Source organism: Rhineura floridana, chromosome 1, assembly GCF_030035675.1.
Source record: "Rhineura floridana isolate rRhiFlo1 chromosome 1, rRhiFlo1.hap2, whole genome shotgun sequence".
Classification (NCBI taxonomy): domain Eukaryota; kingdom Metazoa; phylum Chordata; class Lepidosauria; order Squamata; family Rhineuridae; genus Rhineura; species Rhineura floridana.
The window spans coordinates 34,268,795-34,281,778 of NC_084480.1; the positions used below are offsets into that span (position 1 = coordinate 34,268,795).

The 12,984-nt window shown below is 41.3% G+C and overlaps 1 protein-coding gene across 3 annotated transcripts in view; it reads left to right on the plus strand.

Annotated features, from left to right (window-relative positions):
- The window catches only part of ITGA2 (integrin subunit alpha 2), a 121,652-nt gene that overhangs the window by 36,726 nt on the left and 71,942 nt on the right, over positions 1-12,984 (plus strand). For all 3 annotated transcript variants that reach the window (XM_061617731.1, XM_061617742.1, XM_061617723.1), the window contains exons 3-4: positions 7,192-7,301; positions 10,428-10,519. In XM_061617731.1, the coding sequence (XP_061473715.1) occupies positions 7,192-7,301; positions 10,428-10,519 (202 nt within the window). The remainder of the gene's footprint in view (positions 1-7,191; positions 7,302-10,427; positions 10,520-12,984) is intronic.

Sequence of the window (12,984 nt, forward strand, 5' to 3'; positions counted from 1 at the left end):
CAACATTTCAGCTTTCTGTAGTCATTGCTAGGAAGCTACTGTCCGGAAGATCCAAAGTTACATTTCTTTTTGCATGTGTTTCCTAATACTCATTTGGAACAAAGACTCTTCCCTTACTCTGCTCTGACATCCTGCAGTTCCCACTCGGCCATGAAATTAACTGAGTGACCTTAGGCCAGTCTCTGTCTTGCAGCCTAGCCTACCTCACAGAGTTGTTGCTAGGTTAAAATGGGGAGGTGGAGAACCATACATGCCACCTTGAGCTCTTGGGAGGAAAGCTGGTATATCAATGCAATAGAATAAAAATAAATAAATAAAAGTGGGGTAATTGTTTTAAATGGGCCTTATAACAGACCACTGCTAGGATTTTTTTAAAAAGAGATACAAATATTTTAAGTGTTTTGTCATTAGGCCTGTTGAAACAGTTGCTCCCAACAGGTGCTTTAATCATAGGGTTGTATCCACTGGTGGCTTTGTCTTCCATCACCCTAATTTTCACCAGTCTCCCCAATTCACTTAACCCCCACCTCACTTACCCCCCAAAAAGGTGTTCCCCAAGGTTGGGCAACCATCCAGGATGGGATGGGATGTGATGTGGTGAACTGCAGTCGGTATGAGGGGTCAGTGAAAATTTGGTGTCCCAACTTGTATGAGAGGAAGTGCTTTCAGTTAAGGCAGGGGTGAGGAACCTCAGGCTTGGGGAGGGGTGAGTGTGCCCCCCAGTCTCTCTATCTGACCTTTGGGACCACACTGCTCCTTATGCCACACCCCTTGCTGGCACTGCTTCGTGTTCTCCTTGAGTGATTTTGCCTGGCTGGAATATGTCCTGAACTATGCTAATACCTCTTGCTTGCCTGGATGGAGATATGTCTAGAAACATCTGTCTTTCTTATGGTTGAAATACAACTTACTGGACAAAGATATGAATCACATCCATTGCTCTGCCCACTTTTTGTCTGTGGTCATGCCCACCAGTGGAACATTGTCCATGAGGAAATGCAGCTCTTGGACTGAAAAAAGTTCCCCATCCTTGCACTTAGGCAGAATCTTCATTGGATACAGCTCTTATTAATATAAATCTCTTTTTGTGGTAATAACTAACGTTTCAAGTATTTGAAGAAGAATATATTGAAAACGTAGAGTTTCAGAACTATACTTTTGAACTAAAAAGTCTAAGCTAAACTTGTTCAGTGTTAGTTTTTGCTTATCCAGCAAGTGTTTCCTGCTTTTACCACTCTGGCAAAATAAGTTAACTGGCAATATAAATCACATCACCTTGGCTTGTTGTTTAATTTCTTAGTCAACTTTCTTCTTTTAAAAAAGGCAAGGAAAAGATAAGGAGTGCCAACAGCTGCAGATTGCAAAGGATTTTAAATTAATGTTGTGCTGCACCCATTTCTGATTCTGAGCTATGTCATAATTTGTCTTCTCAAATAACTCATTGTACTTTGATCTCCTCCTGCCCACAGTCTACTGTATGTGTGTAATTGTGTTTGTTTAGTTCTCAGCTTCCTAAAACTCAGACCCATTGCAAGAATATTCACTGGAAGGATGTTTAGAAAACTGACTAATAGTACTCCACAATAATATTTTAAGTTTAGTCATAGTATGGTGCAAGTAGGACAGAAGGTTCATTGAACAGCAGACTCGGAGTATTAAGTAAACATGAAGCCAGTCCAGTTATATTAGGATGAAGAACTTGTGACCCTCCAGTTACTGGTGAATTATAGCATCATCCCTGACCGTTGGTCATGCTGGCTGGGACTGATGAGTTTTGGGAGTCCAATAGTCTCTGGAGGCCATAGGTTTCCCACATCATATGTGTTTTGTTTGTTTGCTTCTGGGATTAGGCACCGCCAGAGAGCTTCGGCTATGGGGCGGTATACAAGTGCAATCAATCAATCAATCAATAATGAGAAGACATGATTCTCTAGAAAAGACAATAATGCTGGGAAAAACAGGAGTAGAAAAAGAGGAAGGCCAAACAAGAGATGGATTGATTCCATAAAGGAAGCCACAGACCTGAAACTTACAAGATCTGAACTGGGTGGTTCATGACAGATGTTCTTGGAGGTCGCTGATTCAGAGGGTCACCATAAGTCATAATCGACTTGAAGGCACATAACAATTATCTAATAACGGAACTGTGATAATAATTAACTAGATAAAGGAAGCTACAATGCATGCTTGCATATTCTTTTGAGATCTTCTCCAGGAATATTATTTGCAACAGATTTTCTTTCCCCCCCCCCTCCTTGTTTCTCTTCTTTTACTTTTCTTTCTTCTCCCCATCTCTCTTTTCAATATCATAAAATATAACCAGCTTTAAAAAAAACCTCATTTTTTAAAAAATCAGTGATATTCAACCTATTTTATGTACTGTTCCGGATTTTAAAAAAGATTGCCAAACTAGACATCATGTTTTATCAGTGGGGTCATGATTTAGCGTACCATTATGTAAAATACTCTTTCATAGCTCAGTGTTTCTCAGGGGGAGGTATTTCCTCCTAGCAGCATATGGGAGACGAACAGGAGTTATGGGCCTTTTTCAAAAATTCTAGGAGATTTCTCAAAAGTATGGGACACAGCCCCATTTGACTCATTAAAATTGTAAATAGTGAGGTTATGAGTCTCTGACTGATACAGATCCAGTGACCTCAGTCACAAAACAAAGGACAGAGATGACGCATATAGGTTTATCCAGTGGAATTGAGGAGGGCAACATAGAAGACCTAGTAAATTTTGAATAGAAGCATAATTTCTTTTGTTTATTTATAAAAAAAATGCAAAACAAATACAGTTGAAAACATATACTAAATTACACATATGTTACAAGCAGTAAAAGTAAAAGAAGATCTGAACAATCATGCTTTTAAATGCAAAGGAGAGCAAAAGAAAAGAGAGAGAGAGAAATAGCCAGGGAAGGAAAAAAATGTGATAGTGAAAGAAATTATCAGTATATATCAATACATATAACTCTGCCCCCTAGATGAATAGAGCAAAAATTCATAAAATTTCAGAAAACCTATTGTAACTGAATGTCAGAGCCAAATCAAACTTTAATCTGCTCATCAGCACATGACCATTACATGTCTCCAAGAGTTCTGCCTGTCTGCCTATCGATCCATCGTGCCCTTCCTCACAAAGAAACAGCAAACAGCAAAAAATATACAATTTAAAAAAATTAAATTTCTCACAGCTAACTAATTTCAAGGTTGCCAGAAGCAAAGTATCTCAGCAATCAAATACATGGGTGAATAGGAATGTTTTTAAATTATGCCTAAATGTAAAAAAAAATGAGGGAGACATACACATTTCACCAGTGGGGCATTCCATAAGTGGGGAATCGCTACCAAGAAGGCTCTGTCATGGGTCTGTGCCAGTTGGACAGGACCCAGGAGTGGCACTATCACAGTTCCCCTTGAGCCCCCAGATTCAGATCAGGAGAGGGAGGTACCTGAGGATGGGAGGACAAGACTATGCAGTAGAGAGCACTTGATGAAGCCCTCTTTTTGCCCCCAGATACATCCAGACCTGATTAGTTGGGAGGCCCAGAGCTGCCCCTTCCCAATCTGTGGAGGATGGGGAGTGTTTAGGGGCACAGCAGACAGAATGGAAGAATCAGAGTAGGAGGTGCACCAGCTCTGAGCAGTGCCCACCTCTATACCAGAAATGCTTGCAGGGACAAGTAACTGAGCCTTCTCTGCCTCTGCTTAAAAGCTTGGCAGGGAGGCCAGGAAACTTGTTGGAACAACATCACAGCTCCCATATGGGAGTTGTCTCTACTAATTTTGGACTCTTGAACCTTGCCTTTGCTCTTGGACTGCTACTCCTTTGCCTTGTAAGGGCACCTGGACTAGATTCTGCTCTTTCCTAGCCACTTGAGTTTTGTACCATTAGACTGTTGCAGTAAAAGTTTCCTTTTTTCCTTGCAAGTAAAAACCTCTGTTGTCTGCTTTTGGATGGGTGCCAGGACAGGCACTGGCAATCGGGTCTCCCCTGCCCGTTGTAAGACCTGAGACGGTTGAAATTAGGGGAGGTGATATTTTAGGTACTTGGGTCTCTAGCCATTTAGGGTTTTGCGCGCAGGTACTAATACCTTGAACTTTAGAAGTGCAAGTTGTCTCTTCACATACTTATGTGTTCATTTTAGTAAATGCCAGACAAATGTCCTGCATCCAGAGTGCAGAGTAAAGTGGGGATCTGCACTTTGCTGCAAATACTTTTGTATACAAGCTGCAAGGAAACACAGAAGGTGGTGGAAGGACACTAAACACTCACAAATTCAAACCACTGTAACAGGCAACAAAATGGTTATTTTATCTGAGAAGTGGGTGGTGGTTCTTGACTGCTTTCACTTTGGGTGTCTATTTCAATCATGTACTGCAGCTACAACCTATAGAGAGAACCTGTCATTACAGAATGACTCCAGACATTTAATTATGTCATTAACGTGACAAAGTTAGAATAATAATACTCTGAATCTTGTTGGGAAGTTTTCCACATGTAATAATAGGCAAGCTATTTTTTAAATAAATGCTGAAGCTTGCTTACCTTTAGGAAATGTACATAAAACACAGGAACACTGTATATGCATATTTGAACATTATGCCAGGTTTGAAGTGTCTTGTGCTGCAGACATTGACCTGTGAGTAAATCCCATTGAACACAGTGGGACTTCTGTCTGAATAGGCATGCATAGGATCACACTTTTAATAACTTACCTTGCAAACTCCTCAATTTATTCTAGCTTGCATATGACACTTTTTACTTGTGGCTTTTTCTGATTTGTTTTCTTCTTTAAAAGCAACCTCCTTAACTCCAAATATGGCAGTCGATTGGCAGCCTATTCACACAACCCTTGAGTGCATATGGTCTGTAGGTTTAAAAAAGTGCATGGAAAGCCTTGACTCTGGTGGCTCCCAGGATATGTCAAGCTGGTCATGTGTGCTTGCCACCATGCAAAGGATTTGGTTTTGGCACATATCTGGATGTATCAGAAAAGCTCATTGGGAAGTACCAGGAAAACTGCACTGTGCCAAGAATCCAGATCTTGAGCTCGCCTCCCACTGGTGGTCACTATGCACAGCTTTTCCAGTGACTGCTCTGTCAATTTGGATGTACCTAGACCTTCCACTTGATGGCAAACACATACACCAGCTTTGCTGCTAAGATATTTTATTGAAATACAGATAGTTGTAGGGGCATTGTTATCACAGTACCTAGCACAGACCACACATCTATCTCTCCAGCTCCTTGGAAAAAATGCTGCTTAGTTTGCCTCTAGGTTGCACTGGATGCTGCTAGATCAATTAGGAACATAGGAAGTTGCCTTGTACTGAGTTGGACAATTGCTCCAACTAGCTCAGTATTGTCTAGTCTGTCGGGCTGTGGCTCTCTCGGTTTTCAGGCAGAGGCTTTCCTGACTCACCTGGGTGTGGTCTGAAGGCACATGAAGCAACCACCTTGCCGAAGCTAAGCAGGTCTGAGTCTGATCGCACATATGCTGCCTTGAATTTCTTGATGAAAGAAAGGTGGGATATAAATGGAAGAATTAAAAAACAATCCTGGAGACACCAGAAATTGAACCTGCGGCTTGTTTCTTATGGTGTCCTGTACAGCACACTCTACTTGATTGGCACCAATCTCCTCACCTTTTGTAAGGTGCGGACCTAGGCAAAACCAAGAGGTTTTTGTGGCTAGGCAGATAAAACTTCTCTCTACCCCCCTTCCCAAGTGCATTTTGCTTTATGATTATCAGAGCAGCTCTGGCCTTCAAAGTTGAATGTGCACACTTCCTGGCTGGAGGATTGCACTCTTTGTGCTGTATGGGTGTGGTATAATTATTGCATGGATTAAGCATCTCAGACCTGTATAATTATGCTGTTATTCCTGTTAAGAATATCTGGAACTGTATTCTCCTAAATAGTAACAGAAAAGAGAAGAAAAGAAGACCAGAATCAGATACATTATTGACTTATTTATTTATACCTTGCTTTCCTTCTTAGGAATATATAGAGGGGGTAGCAGGACAAGGAAGAGGGGAAATGCTTGCAGCTCATAGGTCTCACTCCAGAGTTTTTGTTTCTTGTGTTTAGTGTATCACTTACCAATTGGCTTGACTAGCTTGTTATTGAGTGTGTGTGTGTGTGTTTAGTTACAGCCACTTGCAGAACCTTCACGAAAGATGGTATTCTCATGACTGCAGCACCATACCATTTTTTTCTGCTGCCACCTCTGTTAAGCCTGGAAGAATATTGAGAAGTTGGCACTATCAGTTGCCAGAGATATTATCTTGTTTGTCTACCATTCTCCCAACGATGATAGATAAAACCCTTCCTAGAATGGGGTTTGAGCTAGGGATCTCTCTTGCTGGGCTGCATCTCACTCCTGGTGTGTCACATATCCCGTGGCAATTTTTGTTTGAACAGTGGCTCTCCTTTCAACAGTGCAAAATGCTTGTGAAACTCCTCTGAGTGACCATGTGGTGTGGGGAGGTCTGCTTCTTTTGGAAAAAAGTTTTCTGAATAATGGGCATTAACTAGGAAATAGTCAGTGTCTTATTTCAAAGTTTCCATGATTGGTTATAACCTAATCCCTTACTTACTATTGATCTCATTGGTGGGATAGCAAAGTTAAATGTAACCCTTCTCCGCATATCTTGTTAAGATGTAACAGAAGGGCCTCAACTAATAATAATTATATTGCCAATAATGCCTACTCACTTGTCAAAACAAGCGGCTCACAAATGAAACTGAAGTGGTAACATCACCTCAACTTTACCGTCTTAGAAATAAATTGGTCCAAAAGAATGCAAAGTTTTTAAAAGGCAGGAAAAAAATAAGCAAAAGTTGAAATACATAATATGATAGATGATGAACACTGGATGGTTTTGAAATATATTTCACAGGAGGAGTACTCAACATATTGCCCTCCAGATGTTGTGGACTACAATTCCCATGAACCCTGACCCATTGGCCATGCTGCCTGGTGCTGGTGGGAATTGTAGTCCACAGCATCTGGAGCAAACCACATTGGCTATCCCTGTTTCACAGAGAAAAAAATCCACAAAACCTTAAAGGTTGGTACTGCAGTCATCACAGTTCATATATTCAGTTATTGATTTTGGAGTGGAGTCTTTCAACTGAGTTGATCAGACAGTTCATAAGGATATGTCTCTCTGTTTTTCAGGTTGCTTGTTGGCTCACCCTGGAGTGGATATCCAAGAAATAAAATGGGAGACGTCTATAAGTGTGATGCTAATCAACAGGGAACCAAATGTTTAAAGATGAACTTGCAGAGTAAGTTATACATTCAACAAAATAATTAATTGTATATCCTGTCATCATTATTTTTATTTATTTATTTATTGCATCTGTATACCGCCCCATAGCCAAAGCTCTCTGGGCGGTTTACAACGATTAAAAACATTAAAAACAAATATACAAATTTAAAAACACATTTTTTTAAAAAAGCAATTTAAAAACACATGCTAAAATGCCTGGGAGAAGAGGAAACTCTTGACCTGGTGCCGAAAAGATAACAGTGGTGGCACCAGGCACCCCTTGTCAACGAGATCATTCCATACTTTGGGGGCCACCACTGAGAAGGCGCTCTCCCTTGTTGCCAGACTCCCAGCTTCCCTCCGAGTAGGCACCCGGAGGAGGGCCTTTGATGTGGAGCATAGTGTATAGGTGGGTTCATGTCAGGAGAGGCATTCCATCAGGTATTGTGGTCCTAAGCCATGTAAGGCTTTATAGGTTAAAACCAGCACCTTGAATTGAGCTTGGAAACATACAGGCAGCCAATGCGAGTGGGCCAGAATCGGTTTTATATCTTTGAACCGTCTGGTCCCTGTTACTAATCTGGCTGCTGCATTTTGAACAAACTGTAGCTTCCGAACCATCTTCAAAGGCAGCCCCACGTAGAGTGCATTGTAGTAATCTGACTTGGAGGTTATCAGAGCATGGACCACTGAAGCCAGGTTATCCCTGTCCAGATAGGGGCATAGCTGGGCCACCAACTGAAGTTGGTAGAAGGCACTCGGTGCCACCAAGGCTACCTGAGCCTCAAGTGACAGAGATGGTTCTAGGAGAACCCCTAAGCTATGAACCTGCTCCTTCAGGGGGAGTGCAACCCCATCCAGGACAGGTTGGACATCCACCATCTGGTCAGAAGGACCACCCATTAGCAGCATCTCAATCTTGTCTGGATTGAATCTCAGTTTATTAGCCCTCATCCAGTCTATTGTTGCAGCCAGGCACCGGTTCAGCACATTGACAGCCTCACCTGAAGAAGATGAAAAGGAGAAATAGAGCTGCGTGTCATCAGCATACTGATGGCAACGTATTCCAAAGCTCCAGATGACCGCACCCAACGGTTTCATGTAGATGTTGAACAGCATGGGGGACACAACTGACCCCTGCAGAACCCCATACTGGAGAGTTCAAGGTGCCGAGCAATGTTCCCCAAGCACCACCTTCTGGAGCCAACCCACCAAGTAGGAGCAGAACCACCTCCATGCAGTCCCACCCATTCCCAACTCAGCCAGTCTTCCCAGAAGGAGACCATGGTCGATGGTATCGAAAGCCACTGAGATATCAAGGAGAATCAACAGAGTCACACTCCCCCTGTCTCTCTCCCAACAGAGGTCATCATACAGAGCGACCAACGCTGTTTCCGTGCCAAAACCATATGTATATATGTATTGTTTTATTAATACTTCATATCCACCATTCACCAGTAGGTTCCAGGGCAGGAATGACACCCATAAATCCAAAACAATAATACAAGGTCCCGACCACACATCTAATCCTTATAGTAACTCTGTGAGGTCGATTAGGCTGAACGAATTGACTCATGGTCACTCAATAATCTGATGGCTGAATGGAGATTTGAACATGGATCTCCCTAGTTCTAGTCTGACATTGTAACCACTACATCATACTGTATCTCTGCAAAGCTTTGTTTTTGCAGCTGAAGGAACTAACTGGGTATTAGTTGAGGCAGAAAGCAAAGTAGCTAAAAAAAATTAGAATAGTTTAGCCATTTAAATCTGCTAGGCAACTTTGATCTAATGTTAGGTAAATGTGGGAGGAAGGGCAGGATATAAATCGAGTGAGTGAATGTATGAATGAATGAATGAATGTGTTAACAGCATCTGGAAAAGCTCACAAAGCTCCCAGACTGAGGGGGGGTATTTCTTGGTTGGGGAGTGCTATGCTATGCCCTGTCTCCAACCTTATATGTCAGTGCCAGAATATGTCCTCTGGTCCAGCTTACAGCAATGCCCTCTGCCTTTGGATCTTTGGGTGCTATTTTGCTGATATTTTGCTACCTGAAGCAGAACCCAGATGACCCCCCCCCGTCCCCACCGCACTAGGTCCATTCAGATATCATTTCCTGCCTTCATCTATTTCCCCTCCTGCTCCTGCCTGAAGAAGGCTGCTTGACTCTGGTATAATCCCTACTTGTATTTCCATTGTGTTCTTTGAGACTACTTCAAGGTGGGAGCCTGAAAGCTACAAATGTAGACCCAGTTCTCAGCATGCTTATTTTTAGTGACTGAAGACCTACATTTTGTTTTGTGAAAGCATTTTATAGGTCTGCATGTGGTATGTACAGTCATTTATTTTGGCTACCAACTGCTTGGAAAAGTCATAACTTATTGAGTGCCAAAAGGTGAATTTCTGCACATGGCAGCTAATAATATTATGACAACTTGCTGCAAGTTGCGAAGAAATACACTTACGAGACTTTTCCAGGACTCTTCCTTTGGTTACCATACATCCAAACGATAGTATGAATACAGGCTTAAAGGTGCATCACAAGGCTGCACATGTGTTAGAATTAGTCCCTAGTTAAAAAGTGACAAACATCTGTTTGAGCTACTCAGTAGCTCAGTGTGGTTAACACAAACCAGGGAATGGTCTGAGAGCACATGATTCAGCCGCTTTGCTGAAGCTATGCAGGATTGAGTCTGGTCTGGATTGGAGACCACCTGGGAACCTCAAGTATACCATCTTGAGTCTTTTGATGGAAGAACCATAGGGTATAAAAGTATTAAATAAATAAAATAAGTAACCTTCTGTTATTACAAATAAAATGTAATACAAATAAAAAACTACATACGTGCTTTATCCCAAACTCAAATGGTAGTAAGGTCTCACATTACTCCCAAAATTATATGTCTGCTCAGTCTCTGGGAAAATCAACTCCATGAATGTAGAATACTTACCACAGTCAATTCTAATAGTTCATAGACAAAGCTTATTAAGAGGGCACACTTGTTTTATTTTAAGGGATTAAATGTTCCATAGGTAGGACACAGTGTCACACATGTGCAGGGTTCAGGTTGTTTAGGATTTACATATTGAAAACATCAACTTGAATTGTTCTTTATGGTATGTTGCATTGTGTCTTTTTAGCTTTTGCAAGCATCCCAAATGTTACTGAAATAAAGAAGGATATGAATCTAGGATTAACACTAGTAAGAAACTCAATAACTGGAGGATTTTTGGTAAGTGCAGGGGATATAAATATACCTTCTTTCAGCAGTCAGTGACAAAACTTATACACTTTTCTAGTTTTATGTGAATAATGAGCTGGTGACACTTCTTGAGTGCAGTGCATTGTTTATCCAAATGGGGTAAGAGATAATTGCATTGACAAGTAGGTTTGCTTATACTTTTAATTTGTTTTTCTCTTATTTAATATGTTTCAATTGTTGTCACTGCCAGACTGACAGTGATCAGCTGGAGTGCTTGAGCTCCCCGCACTACAGCTGATCACGCGCTCCAGCTGTAGGGCAGGGAGCTCCCATGCTACAGCTGAGTAGGGCCCCCACTTTCTGTTGGCTTTTGCTTTTCGGCGGGGGCCTGGAACGGAGCCTGCCATATGAGTGGGGCCCTACTGTATATTTTTTAAAAAAAGCAGCCATTGAACCCAGATTGGCATCCTCCCTCAGCTTGGTGCCTTGGGCAACCACTCAGCTTGCCCACCCTTAAGATTGGCCCATATGTATGATCTCTTTTAGTTTGCTTGTATTTTATTGTATGTACTTTTGCGTGTTTTGTTGCATTGGTGTAGGTTGTCTTGAGAACCTTGGAGAGCAAGGCAATGAATGAATGAATAAATAAATAAAAATAACTGATATTTAAACAGGAGTTATCTGCCTCCTTCTCCTACACAGCTGCAACCAGGTCCTGTCCTTTTCCCAGGATCTGCTACTGCCATCTTGCTTTGTGGGGTTGCTAGCACCGCCCTCTGCCAGTGTTCGGATGTTTGCTTATAGCCAGGTCTAGCAGAGAGAGCAGGTGTCTCAGTGCTGCAGCAGTCCACTGATTTCTGGCCAAATTGTGCTTCTGCTTTTCTCGCTTAACACTGTAATGTGTGAAGTAGGACTGAAAGATATCACTCAGTGTCATCCTTGAGTTATAGGGATCATCTAGGATGAAATTAATGAGTCTCACTTAGTATGCTATAGAATGTAAAAAGTAAAGGTAGTCATGGCGGCCCCTAAGAAAAATCTCAGAACCCATATTGGGGCAGTACCTTTCTAGTGAGCCTTCATGTTAGAATGCTTCCTTCCTCCTTTCCCACTGAGGCAGGATCATTGGAAAGGCTCCAGTGAGAGAGGGATAGAGGAGATGTTTTACAGAGGCTTGTCTCATTGCCATTCTCTCTTTCTATCTCTGCAACACTTATTGGTTAAAAGTAAACCACTATGTAGGAATGCAACAGTCCAAAATTCAAACTCAGATTAATTTATTCTTGGAATTTCAATTTGTTGTTTCTGATGGCTTTCTATTACTAGGACAAAAACTTGCAAAGCCAAACGCCCATTGATATTGTAGGAGAATGACATCTGAGATGTATATTTTTAGGACCCACCCTATTTTTTTAATTTGATTTTAGGTTGTTTTTAACTGTTTTTAATTATGTATTTTAAAACAGTTGTGACCTGCCCTGGGATCTTTGGGCAAAGGGCAGGCAATAAATCTATTTTTTTAAAAAATGTAGCTAAATACTTGGAATTATTGTTGGCAGGGAAGAGTTCAAATTAAACTTCCTTCTTCATCACCTAAACTTTAAAATGGAATTCAGCTTTTGGTGTGCATATTACCTTGTATAACATTAACACACAAAATTTACAAACATTTAAAGTTACGTTCACTTTCAGAAGCATTCTCTGTGCTTGTTGATAATGAAGTCTGAACTTATATTCCGAGAAACCTTTTAATGCATATTGTTTGCATAGTCTTAAGAAGCACATTCAGTATGTTGAGCTTATGTGTTGCAGATGCAACAAAAACAAGTCCCTTATGAGTTGCTTGCATTATGCACAATGTTTCTTACGATATAGAGACCAATCTAAAACTGCTCTAACATTTACGGGAATTATAAAAAGCAGTTGGATTGATTAGTTATGCATACTGCAATACAAATATTAAATTTATTTGACATCAGTGCTACACAAAAGGAAACTGCTAATGTGCTGATGATACAGAAAAACAAGACAAACTGTAATTTTAAGTTTTCAAGGCTTTTTCTCTATCCATTTTAAATGGCATTTTAAATAAAGGTTATTCAAGAGGCTTACTAGTAAGGCTCTAGGTTCCAAAATTCTCCCCCTGACCCATCATTGCTATCTGCCAACTCCTTAATGTGCCTATTTAGCAGAAATCATCCAGGAGGCAAGGCACTCCACAAAACATTGCAGTGCACATATCTGAACCAACTGACCTTTTACAATACAATTCTATACATTCTATTTAGAAGGAAGTCCTATGAAGTGAGTGAGTATAGGGTTGCAGCTCAAATGAGTGAGTATAGGGTTGTAGCCATAGACATAATTATACAGTAGGGCCCCACATACGGCAGGTTAGGGACCAGACCCCTGCCGAAAAGCAGAACATTGATCAGCTGTAGCACGGGGAGCTCCAGCTGACAGCGCTAGGCCTCTGAAGCTCCCCACGCAACAGC